This window comes from Canis lupus, chromosome 8 (assembly GCF_003254725.2).
Source record: "Canis lupus dingo isolate Sandy chromosome 8, ASM325472v2, whole genome shotgun sequence".
NCBI lineage: Eukaryota > Metazoa > Chordata > Mammalia > Carnivora > Canidae > Canis > Canis lupus.
Window position 1 is genome coordinate 24121087 of NC_064250.1, and position 13086 is coordinate 24134172.

The following is a 13086-nucleotide window of genomic DNA, read 5'->3' on the forward strand; positions in this document are numbered from 1 at the left end:
TAATCTAAATGCTTGGGAAGTGCAATGACCTTGTTATTGGAAATTCACAAATAATTTACTTTTAGAAACACTGAAAGCTAAATTTAATCAGTTATTTATGGAAAATTGTCAATTCTGACTGACTTTCTAATCAATAGCTTGAAATAGATGCCTTCTGGCAAAAACAATGAACATACTTTTTAAAGTATAGGTTACTTATTTGTTTCCTTGTTTATATTCCATGCTTTATTTGTGCAATTGTTTTGTGTCTTTGTCTTCTGTGATTCAACTGGTCTCTTCTAAGTAATAGAAATTCTTAAAATTCCTGTACATTAATTTGTAAGAGCTGGTAAGTCATGCTAAGTCCTTCACAATGCAATATTATTTAGAAAATCATAATCTATAAACACTCACTTGGTTAGAACTTGAAGTATGCCTACCATTACCACAGAAAAAAGTGCTGAGTAACAAAAACAGAACTTCTTCCAATCACAAATGGGTATATATTTAAGAAATAATCCCTAGTAAGTCTCTAAGCAAGGCAAGAATAAAGGAAATAATAAAGGACATTAGTCAGTTCAATTTGGGGGATGAGGAGTAGATTATACATTTTTTAAAAAATTGGCTAAATTTTGTAAGGCACTATGGTACCTTGGTTAAGATAGTGGCCCTGGAATCATACTGTGTGGATTTTGAATCTCAGCTTTGCTGCTGAAATTAGGCTTGTCTGGGGGAAGTTACTTAACTGCTCCCTCTTCACTTATATTTTTTTCAAAAAAAATGGGAATAATGATATTTTTTACCTCATAAATATTTTGGAATGATTAAAAAGTTAATGTACACAGTCTCTCTGGTAGCCTGGTACATAGTTAAGTGTTCAATAAATAATAACTATTACTATTACTATTATCTAAGTGGAACTGATACACTCAACCGTTCACATTTTTATTCTCCCAGAATTTTAGAATTATATTTTTTTGTATTAAGCCTAAAGATCATTTTGAAATGTTAGGTGTGCTAATATTTGAGGTATCTCCACTAAGTGAGTTCTGAACAAACATATTTAATATCACAATTCAGATTATTAGTGAGAACTTAGTTATTTCACATGGATACATTAGAGTTAGGTAAATCAACACTTTTCAGAACAGAGGGTTATGATGTTCCTGGAGGTTACAGAATATTTCTGCGCAGTTAGGGAACTGTAAATGTATGCCTCACTGAATACATATTGACTTCCTCCATAAAGGTTAAATCTATTTCAATATTGACAACTTTTTCTCTCTCTCCTTATTAGAAATCTGAGATCATAGCCAACAAAAATAGGCTGGAATATTTCTAAAAATAAAAAAAAAAAACTGTTTACAATGTCACTTAGCAGAGGTCAGGGGTTTAAGAGAGGGGCTGATGAAATTAAGGAGAAAATGGGAACAAAATAAGAGGCATGAGTGAGCTTGAGGAAGCATGGGAACATGAGGGGAAGAATATGATTTGTGGAGTACACCACATATCATGCTGCCTTTTACAAAACAAGCCTGTAGATTATTTGACATTCCTCCTTTTTATCCCCTTCTGGAAACAGGCCAGGCTTTATCACTGCCTTGAATAGAATGCAGATATGACAATGCATGACTTGAGAGCCCAGGTTAAAAAAAAAAATCCATACAGCTCTTTGCCCTGTGATCCAGTAGAAGTCTAGCTACTGTAAGTATGACATATGGAGAAACTGTAAAGGGTCTACTGAGAGTGAATGACAGAGATTAACCTAAAGAATTCAGCTGTTCAAACTTTTTAGTTTAGCAACAGATATCTAAATGAGAAGCCTTGAAGTTGATTCCAGCCCAAGCTGCTGAGTGCAATCATTTGAGACCATTAATTTTTTAGCTGAGCCTCTCAACCCCCAGATTTGTGAGCAAAACAAATGACAGCACTATTTTAAGCTACTCTTTGGGGGTGGCTTATTACACAGCAATAAATAATAACAACAATGATGCCTTTCAAACATCACACAGATGTTTCATATGATTTAATATGTATATAAAGTTTCCTAATTTACCTTAATGTCATTTAATACATAATTAGAATTTCAAAGGGAGATAGATGTCTGTAAGAAATGTTTAAGCCAGTAAACTTATAAAAGAGATCCATTTACTCAACATATATTTATTGAGCATCTACTATACGTTGGGTAGTTTTCTAAGTTCTAGGGATACATCACTGAATAGGACAATGGATAAATTTTTTTGTCCCCACTGTCCCCATAAAAGAGAGAGACTATAAATAAGGAAATACATATAAAATAACTCTAGGTAGTTATGTGATAAGAAGGAACAACAAATCATGTAAGGGAACTAGGGGTGGGTTATTTCAGAAAGGGTAGCCCAAGTCACTTTCCAGAAGGTGGTATTTGAAAATTAACATTCTAGGCCAAAGAACAGCAAATATTTAAGTCCTATGTGGGAAAAGAAAAAGAATGTGTCTGAAGTATAGTAGGTAAAGAAGAGAGGTATATGAAATGATGATGAGGAATCTGAATTCCATTTTAGGTGAGATGAAATCCACTGGAGTTTTTGTCAGGAGGATGACATAATTCCAATCACTCTGGCTTTTGCATGAGGACAGAAACATCATCAATCTAGGTATCTGAATGACTGCATGGAGCAGGCTCTTCACCTCTATACACACCAATCATATATACATCACCATCACTAGCCTTATCAACTAGGAAACGCCTGGACTTTTTCATGAGAAAAATCTCAAGTGTTCTTGTTTAAAGTGATTACAGCTATAGGTCTGTTTGTTAACAGCCTAGTCTACCTTATCTAAGTGGATAAAGGAGGGGCTTCTAAAAGTGGAGCCAGAGCAGAAAGTTGGATGAAAAGACTATTTTAATCAACCACAGGAGATATATTGATAGTTTATTTAAAGGTGGTAACAGTGAACGTGGCGAGACATGACCAGATGCAGGTATAGTTTGAAGACAGAACCAATGTGGACAATGGTGGCAGAAGGAGAATCTCAATCTTACTGAGGAGCTTTTCATAAGACCAGTCAGAGCTCTGAAATATTCTCTCTGAAAAGGTACCTGATCTATCTGAGGTAGCCAAAACCCATGTGGCAATAGGAAAGAGGTGGCTAAACTGGAATTTGTGGGCTCTCACAGAGTTTACTGGTAAGCTAAACAGATGTGCGTCACAGGGAAGGAGAAGTGGTACAGGCCTATCTTGGACTCTGTTTAGTTGGATGCTTGGAGGAAAGAGAAGCCTTCAGCAGAAAAGAGGAAAGGATACTTCACAAGAGCTTGTGCTCAGAGAACGTGGTATTTTTAAGGGACTCCTGGGAAATCCCATCACTAGAGCTCAGTCCTTGATCCACATAGATCTTCTAGACAGAGTAATCTCCCAAGAGTACATTATTGTGCCATATAAAAAAGAAAGATGTTTTATATAGAGAAGACTTCTCTACCCCACCCGAAGCCAGGGACTTCAGAACCTGGCAATCAGGTCAGGGCTGGAATGCATTGTCAAGGAGGTGGAGGACAGACAGACAAAGGGGAAGAAGCCAACCATACCACCTTCTCTTGCTTTCCCATTGCAGGTCCCCAGCCCCATGTGGACCCAAGCCAGGCAGGAGAGAAATTTTTGCATTAAGTATGGAGTTTTTCTACTATTTTGGATCATGCATCCGAAAACATTGAACTAAATTTGTGTTTGTGATTTGAATGCATTGTAAGATTCTCTATTTCTAATAATGAGCATAAGCATCATGGGGTATGCCTGACTTTTCTTCTGGAAACAGGGGATGATCACACCACTGAATAAAATTTTAAAAGACCACAGGAAACTAAAATACAATAATATCTTGGTCAGGTTATGAACCATGTTTTTTCAGCACAGCGGTTCAATTCATAACAAATGAGAAATGTGAAAATGACATACTGAACAGGAGTTTGGAGAGCACCAAGTCCAAGCCACCCTGCTTCTCTCCTGACTTGGGAGAAATATGGCTCAATCACTACAATTTCTTAAGGAATCATAAGAAAAGACATAGCAGCTATATTTATAAATATCTAACACAATATTAAAACATATGAGATGCTTTGAGCCTGCATTCTACTTGAAGTATTGTCTACATTATTTAAAGTATTTCCTATTAAAAAATATCAAAAGACAAATTCAGAAATGTTTCTAGAGTTTTATTCCTGTCTGCACCCTATGCTTGTATTTTTTTTTGTCCATGAATATTCTCCAATGGTAATGGGAATTCTGTGCACAAAATATCCCTGTGCTTGCCCAGAAAACCTGGTCTATAAATCTTGATTTAATTACAGAATAAAATAAATAGAGAACTCTAGTTTTACTGTATCCATGACACAGTTAATCTGGGACACTGTAGAGGTCTACAAATTCAGAAGACTTGAAAATGATTTCTTTGATACAATAAAAAGAAAACCATTTTCTTTAGCTGAATTTCTTGGTCTTTGTGGCAGATATCAGATGTCTCACATTACTGTAGCCATTTCTCTCCCCACATGCAATCTAGGACTCACTAACCAAGGCTATTTCTATATTCAGCAGGATTTTATACAAACTTGATTTTATGAATGATGTGGATGCCACTGCAGAGAGGTCTCGCTGGTAATATTATAAGGTGATGCAAATGTGTACTTCAGATAAATTAAAGGCCTAAAAATAAATTATAAATTGGGGAAATACATTTTTAGGCTCTATTTATTTTAGACCATTCCTGTCAAAGTTGGAAACTGTCCTTTGTAAGAAGTTGGATGAAACCCGCTAGATGGAACAGGGAAGAGCAGATCACTTCCTGAGTATGTATGGGCTGTGGATGGTCAGTCCCTTCTGGAGGGTGCCTGAGCAACACAGACATTTTATGCTAGAGATTCTGCCAATTTTGTAGGAATTCAATGTAGTTGCAGATGATCCTCTGTTCTAATGGCATTACTTTTCTCTAGTGAGTTCCTATCCTTGATAAAATAATGGAATGAAAGGTCCTCCATTGCAGCCACGAGTCTTAAAAATAGTCTTGCAATGCTTTAATCAATCTCACAATTTTTGTTGCAAGATTTGGTAGCACTATTTCATGGCTACTTGGGAAAGTATGTGTTTAAAGGTGAACAGATAAAAATCAGAAATAATAAACATGGTGATTTGTACAGTTTTGTTTTTTCTTTCCTTTTTTTTTTTTTTCTTGAAAATTGTGGTGGCTGAGGAACAGAATCTGATTAGTCACTGAGACAAGGCTTAGAGCAGTTGCATTTTACCAATACTGATATCTAAGTTAGAAAAGTTAATATACGTCCATTCAGGGACCATGTCTTTTTATTTATTACCATATATTATTCCTTTGTGTTCTTATCTTCCTTACAGAATTGTAAAACCCTTTGAAGGTAGGGATTTGAGGGTAGGAACACTGCTCTTTGTAGTTACCTTCATGTATCCCTTACAAATTTGCTAATTCATTAGAATATAAGTAGTTGTCCAGTAGAAAATTTTAAAATTAAACAACAGAGATAGAGATCACATTTCATTGGTTCCAAAATCCTTATTACGCTCACATAAAATCAGAATGTACCTCACATTCAATATCCTTTTACGGTTGCTATCAACAGGGCACAGCAGTGGTGGTCTGTCTTGGAAGAAAATCAGAGACGATATTTCTCTGTAATTCTGAATTGTAAATGTTCTTAATGAGAAAAAAAAGATGCTGTGTAGAAAATCATAGTCATCTAAGACTGAGATTAAAGCAGTTGGATTGGTTCTAAGTGTGGAGTTTGAAAAATAAGCAATTTATTTTTCTTTATTTTCCTTTTTATGTCTACTAATGGGTGATATATGGCTTAAAAGAAAACCTACGCATAAACAGATCTGAAAGACTTCTTTCAATAAGATTCTATCTCATAAGAAAACACTACGGTAGTTTAATTGGCATTATGTTTTACTTTGTAGTGATACATAAAATAATGGTATATCTTGCAACTACTAAATATTGTATGGCCTACAGTTTTGCAGCAGATAGAGAGTATTTTTCCAAGTGTCTTGATTTATATCTAACACCTTGCAATATTTTGATTAGAGCATATTTTTGGTTAAGTAGCATATTTCTAAGAGTTTGGATACGAACAGGCTTCAAAACCAGCATAATTCGTGTTCACAAAATCACAAATGATAATCTCAATACACTCAATTATGTTTTGTTTCCATTATAATCCTTCATCACAAAAAAACTTCCATTTGCCTATGAGAAGTGTCCTCTTGGGCAGAATGGATATCTATTTTAATTTAGAGCCATTGGTGTCCATCCCCCACTCCCAACCCAGGACCATGCCAGGTGAAGTGAGACATAAAGAAATACAAACTCCTTGAACCATAACTTTACATCCTCCAAACTGGAGGGATAACATTTCTTCCACGTAGTACCAGCCCACCAGCTGGCAGCATCCACACTAGTACTTCAGTGCCACTATTGATTTAGTGACCCATATTTTATGCCAATACCTCAGATATACTTTGTCTTTCGTGATCTCTGACTTTTCCATGTCTTTCCCTAATCTCAGTCAGTTAAAAATCTACCCACCTCTAGAACCTTATGAAAATGATATTAGATATTCCCTAATAACTTCAGCCAGAAGTTACTGTAATTTTTTTCATGTCTATAGTTTCATGTCTATAGTTTTTGCTTACTTCCTGAACACTGTATTATAGGGCTGTTAATTGAGATATTTTATTTCACAGTATAATCCTTGAGTACAAGGTAATGTTTTATAGATCTCTATATAATCCCACAATTTAGAGCTCTGCTTGTAATAGAGACTCAATAAATGTTTATTAAACATTAAATTGATACATTTGCTAAATTCCTGAACTAATACACAATCTGTATAATAATGTTTAATGCTCTATGCCACATTTGCATTTTAATGATTTCTTTTACTAAGAACATATAAAAAGTATTCAATGGAATAGTTTCATAGTATCATTAAGAATGTGTTATGAAAACTATCCAATGCAAATATGAAGTATGGTTATTAAGATTCAGAAATTTTAGTTTCCATTTATAATTAGACATCATTCATCACTTATAAAGAATTTTCTATGTATGTTACACATGCATGCAATATTTGAGGAAATGTTTTTATATCAAACATTATTTGCTTTGCAGTAACCTGGTTTATCCAGAAACTTTTTTGGTAACATTCTCTAGGCCAACTTACCTCTCACAATGATGTTGGTGGACTTTTTTGCAGGGTTTCCTACATTGTTATTGGCAATGCAGCTGTAAGTACCAGCATCTTCTGAGGTGATGGCAGGTATGGTCAACGTTCCTCCATTCAAAACAGTCTTTTCAGGCAGAGTCCCAAAGGACCTGACCCAAGTGAGAGTGGGTGCAGGCTCTCCTCCTGTTGTAACACACACTAATGTTATGGCCTCTCCAGGATTTACAACTATAGGGTCATCCACCAAGAGTTTAATTGACGGAGATGCTAAAAGACATAAACCAACAAACAAAAAAATGCACTGTTTAGATCTGTTACAACTGGAATTCAACAGCATGCTTTATATTTATTCAAACAATTAAAGGACATATTATTTTCCTTTGCCAAAATCACATTGTATTAATCAAATTTAAACCAGACATAATGGTTACATATTTTAATTACATGGCATAAACCTGTAGAAGTGTACTAAATACCTTACACAGAGAGAGAGGAATTAAAATTTGTGTATTCTGAGATTACTGTTCCAAAATTAGAATGATAAAAAGGATTAAAGTTTTTAAACAAAAATCCCTTTCCCTTTTAATGCTGACAATCACCATTTGTTTTTGTCCTTCCAGGTATAAGTATTACAGCTGTTTAGTCCTTGTATTTTCATGGTGAAGATTGTCAATTATTTAATTTTTGGATCATTCTGAGGTGAAATGATACATTTTTGCACCTGAACACAATAGAGTAAGAGATTAAGGCACAGATCATTCCAGTCTTTTACCAAGCAGTGGGCCTGATTTTTGATCTTGAAAGGAATAATGAAATCATCTAATTCTAATGCAGTCCCCATACTTCATCTCTAACCTCTCCATTCATAAAAGGTCTAGACAGTTTCATAAGCACTGCTTTAAAACAAAGAAATGAGAGCTCAAACATAGTCACCAAACTATGCCTCCTACCACTCGAATGTTTAGTTTATAATAATCTCCCCATTGAAAATAAGTCATTTGCAGTCTTTCAGGTTAAAAAAAATAAAAAGATAAACATCCATTAAAAAAATGCTGTGTTAGACTTTTCATTAAACACTCAAAGTAGAAACAGCACAAAAATATGTATGTTCACATACAGCACTTCTTTTCTGCTTACACTGCAGTGCTGGCCAACAACAATGCATCTCTAAATAAAAATGGGGTGGGGGGGTGCAGTATGCTAGTGTTTGATCTCACATATTCAGAGATATTTTATGCCAAAGTCAAAACTGTGTTGAAATCAATCCATATTACACGTAAAGTGTTCAATTGTACTATGTGATTTTTTTACGCTATTAACTTCAATTTAAGACTTGGGGAGTGTTTTTCTCAGAATAAAAGGTAAACTCTTGTGTGGCCTAATATTTGTTTTCCTTATTAAAACAAAACAGAGGAGAGCAAGAAAACAATTCCATATTATTATGGAATTGGCACAGTTTGGGATAGGCAGTTTGCCTGGATGACATTTTTAAACATCATTTTTGCATGTTGATTTTTCTAACATCATTTTAAGTAATATGGAAGTTTTCAAAGTGTCTTAATAGCCCTTGTGAGGTGTTGACGTTAAATTATAAAGATTCATGACTAAAATTAAAAAATGTACATAGCGATCGTTAAGTAGAAAGAAAATTCTCTCAAGAGTTACTTAAGGTTGTTAAGCTGACAAGAGATATTACTATTTAAATATTTTGATATTACTATTTAAATATTATATCAATTAATTATTGATATATTGCCAAAAAAGTAAAAGAAATCCCTATAGCCCAATTTGAAGTAAATAGTATAATTTACAAAGGTAATTAGTTAAAATATAATTCTGGAGATTCCAACTTTTATATCATATTAACAAAGCTCATTTGTTTTATACCATATTTTAGTAAAATTAAATGTCCCAAGGCTTAGGAGCCATTAATAGCATATGTTTAGACTATGGAAACATACAATGGTGACATTAACTCAAGAACTACTTGCCTCTGAAAAAGACTTGTACAAAGATGAGCTGTTTTTCTATTAGACAGATAATATTTAAAGAACCCCCCCAATCCCAAAGTTCAAAAAATAATACATATATACCAAGACCATTGTTCTACTTGTAATGCATTATACAGAACCATATTCACAATCTTATTTTTAAAAACCCTCTTTTCCAAATCTGAATTGAAAAAAGAATATTGTCCAACTTAGTTTTGTTGAAGATGGCATTCATTTTTCTAATATTATCCCTGACATTAAAAATACCCCAGAGGCACCCAGATGACTTAGTTAAGTGCTTGACTCGATTTTGGTTCAGCTTATGATCTCAAGGTCATGAGATGAGCCCTACATGGGCTCTGCATTAGACATGGAGACTGCTTGAGATTCTCTCTCACCCTCTTCTCCTCCCTCACTTGTTCTCATTTTTCTAAATTCAACATTCTCATAGGCCTTTTCAAAGCTCTATTATATCCATTTCATCATCTACCTTGCAAATGAATGCTATTTTTTTCAGTGTTCTTAAACCATCCAGCCATCCTGAGTTTGCATTATAAGCATCCTCTTTAGCGCCTAAATAGGTATATAGGAAAGATATATCTCATTACATTAAACCATGTAGGTAGCTGAGTATTCAGTAAATGCCTAGAGCATGTGTTGGCTGGATTACTCCCTCACTTTATCAGCATAAAACATGTAAGACCCCAGATGTCATCAGTTTCCTTCTTACTATGAGAAAAGTGCAGTGTCCTAAAACATACTGCAGGATCTAGACATCCATACATTCTTCACAGCAACATGTGAGAGAGAGATTACTATTTTAAGTTCATTGTTAAGTGATAAAGAAATTAAATATGAAGGTTGAAAAAGGGACAAAAGAAACACTGAAAAGAGTATAATTTTTATTTGGGATCTTCATCAAATCAAAGCAAAAAGTAGAAAAAAAATGAAATACATAAAAATAAAGGAAATCTTCCAAATAAAGTGAAATTTCATAGGTTATTTGAAACATGCTTTATAGTTATTACCAAAATGTGCCTCAAATTATAAAAGCAATTCCAACTAAGTTAGCTTTTAACATAGCACATACATAGATACACATACCACTAGCTATAAACATTCTTTATGTATGCAGGGCTTATAAATAACTGTGGTGCCAATCAGATTTTCAGAAAGACAATCTTGCCATTCCTTAATTATGGAAAGCATGGGTCACCATAGCAGTTGTTCCAGAGATTTGACTCTCTCCTCTTTAACATTAGTATGCCAACATTGTAGCATGACTGACGTACTCTGTAGTAGGAATATGATTGGTCAATCAATCGATAGATAGATAAATTATTGGTCCTGGGAGAAATATGATGAAGTAGGACAACAAAGAGAGAGAGAGAGAGAGAGGGAAAGGGAAAGGAAGTAAGAGAGAGGAAAGGCCAGTCTTCTGTCTCTATTTTCCAAAATCCTAAATGTTTAATAGAACTTCAATAACAGCAATAAGGAAAATATATTTTAGGAGATATCTCTGAGAAAGGGAATTCTTCCCATGTTCCCTTCAGCTCCCCCTGTCCTGGTAAACAAAAAGAAGAGTTTTCTTGGGCTGAGCAACAGACACTTCCATGGGTTCCAGACAGAGAGGACTGGCCTGTTCACTCTCACACCAAATCCCAAGTAGTTGGATATTCAGAGCAGAGAATAGCTATGTGTCCCTTCCTGGTTTTAGGTCCCTAAGTGTGACTGGCTAGACAGATGAGGATGTAGAAATCTCACAGGAAAGTCTCTGTGACTCAAGGGAACTAGTCTTTAGCCCTACAAAGGAATGGAAGAAGCAGAGAGATCTCAGCTAGGATGGTAGTTTTCTTAGTTTGAATCTTTCCCAAAATAGTTTCTGATATACATAGTTAATCTGAGTGCAGAGGCCAGGAATCATATTGAAGGAAGTAAGAATGGGGACTAGTGATGGGGAAAAAAGCCAGTAAAGAAGCACTAATGAGCAGGCCATCACTGTGAGAAGCCTGACCTCTTGCCACTTGGATCTCTCTGATAGACTCCGTAGAACACACCTCAGAGCTCTCCTGGTGAAGAGCAAGAAGGCTGGGTGGGGTGTTTGTCTACCAACTCCCATACCTCATTACTTAATGAGGATTATTCTGTGGTTCTGAGCTTTCCAACCTCATTATTGGCTGAACACATTACTGAGTCTAGAGAAAGTCCTTAGACAGAAGAATACTGAATGTGGAGCCTGTCAAAAGAAATAGTAGTAACCTCCACAACTTGCTAAGATGAGAAGGCAGGGCTTACACACTGTCTGCTAGACTATCCTTCCATGTATCAGCAATCAACAGCTGGTTATATGAAGGTAATGTGAAAAGAAGGCAGGGAGGATGAAGAAAGGAAGGAAGAAAGAAAGACTAAGAAATGAATGAGTGGTGACTGGAGGCATTTTTATCCATTAGGGTATAGGCACAAAAAGAATAAATACAGTATGAATTGAAGGAAGGGGATTAAAAATGCATATGATTAACTTCCTGTTTCTGTGCTATGATCCTACATTATTTATTTATTTATTTATTTATTTATTTATTTATTATTTATTTATGATAGTCACAGAGAGAGAGAGAGAGAGGCAGAGACATAGGCAGAGGGAGATGCAGGCTCCATGCACCGGGAGCCCGACGTGGGATTCGATCCCAGGTCTCCAGGATCGCGCCCTGGGCCAAAGGCAGGAGCCAAACCACTGCGCCACCCAGGGATCCCCTGATCCTACATTATTTAAACTAAAAAAAAAAAAAAATACAGATGACAGACAAACCAAGTCCAGCTTCTTTCTATGTGGTGAGATACAGCTTAAGCTGTGCTTACAGATTCGAGGAACAGAAAAAAGTTTCTCTTAAAAGAACTACTCACTTCACTGAAATGCAGGAATCACTGTCTTTTCATTGAGGTCCATTGCCAACACACATTTCATTGAAATACAGGTTGAACATTTCACATAGTAAAAATAAAAGAATATTTTAGAAGTTGATTTGAAGACTGAAAATAATCTATTCATTTAATTGGGTTACCCTTCAAATATTATCATTGTTGACATATTGATTTGTTCTCATGAAGTCCAGGAATGATATCATTTTGAGAAATTCTGTTTAAAACAATGCTCTAGGATGTGGCAATATTCAGAACAGTATTCATAAATAGTCTCTAATTCAAGAGAGAGGCTTTGCTACAGATATTGAAACCAACATGCATTTCTCATTATGTTAATATTCACAGAGTGAATATATCTGGAAATCATTGAGAAGGCAGAGCAAGTATATTCCTTCATGGAAATTTACAGAAAAGTCTCCTAGAAGAGACTTAGCTCATAATAACAGGGTTACAAAACAGGTTGGCATAATATCTTTTGTTGTTGTTGTTGCTGTTTTTAGGAAGGAATGTTTTTAGGTGTGTTGCTTATTTTCCCTAGTATAACAGATTTCAACACATTTGTCCATTCAATAAGTATTTACTGACCACCTAATATGTATTTAGTCCCTGTAACAGGCACTTGAGATTTATTGGTGGAAAAAACAGGCAAAGAATCCCTGCACTCAGAAGCTCACATCCTAACAGGAAGAGAACCAGCCCCTTCCCCATTACTCCTATTGTCTTAGGTAACTTCATATATTTACATCACCTGCCTGTTCTCTGAAGTTATGTGCATTTATGATCCCTGTTCAAGATACTTATGCCATATGAGCAAAATGAGGAAGGAAATTTTCCAAAATATATTCTTCAATAAAATGAAACTTTACAAAATAGAACAAGTGTTATATACATTTGAATCTAATCACTGAACAAGATAATGGAAAAATTAGAAATGGAGCTTGTGTTCTAAGGTAAGCAAAAGAC

General features: G+C 35.2%; 1 protein-coding gene across 3 annotated transcripts in view; it reads right to left on the minus strand.

The window, feature by feature from the left end:
- Positions 1-13086, minus strand: part of MDGA2 (MAM domain containing glycosylphosphatidylinositol anchor 2) — a 791718-nt gene that overhangs the window by 244768 nt on the left and 533864 nt on the right. For all 3 annotated transcript variants that reach the window (XR_004817749.2, XR_003134750.3, XM_025442520.3), the window contains exon 6: positions 7211-7480. Coding sequence is in view for 1 of the 3 variants with exons in the window: in XM_025442520.3 (XP_025298305.1) it covers positions 7211-7480 (270 nt within the window). In the remaining 2 variants the exon portion in view is untranslated. The remainder of the gene's footprint in view (positions 1-7210; positions 7481-13086) is intronic.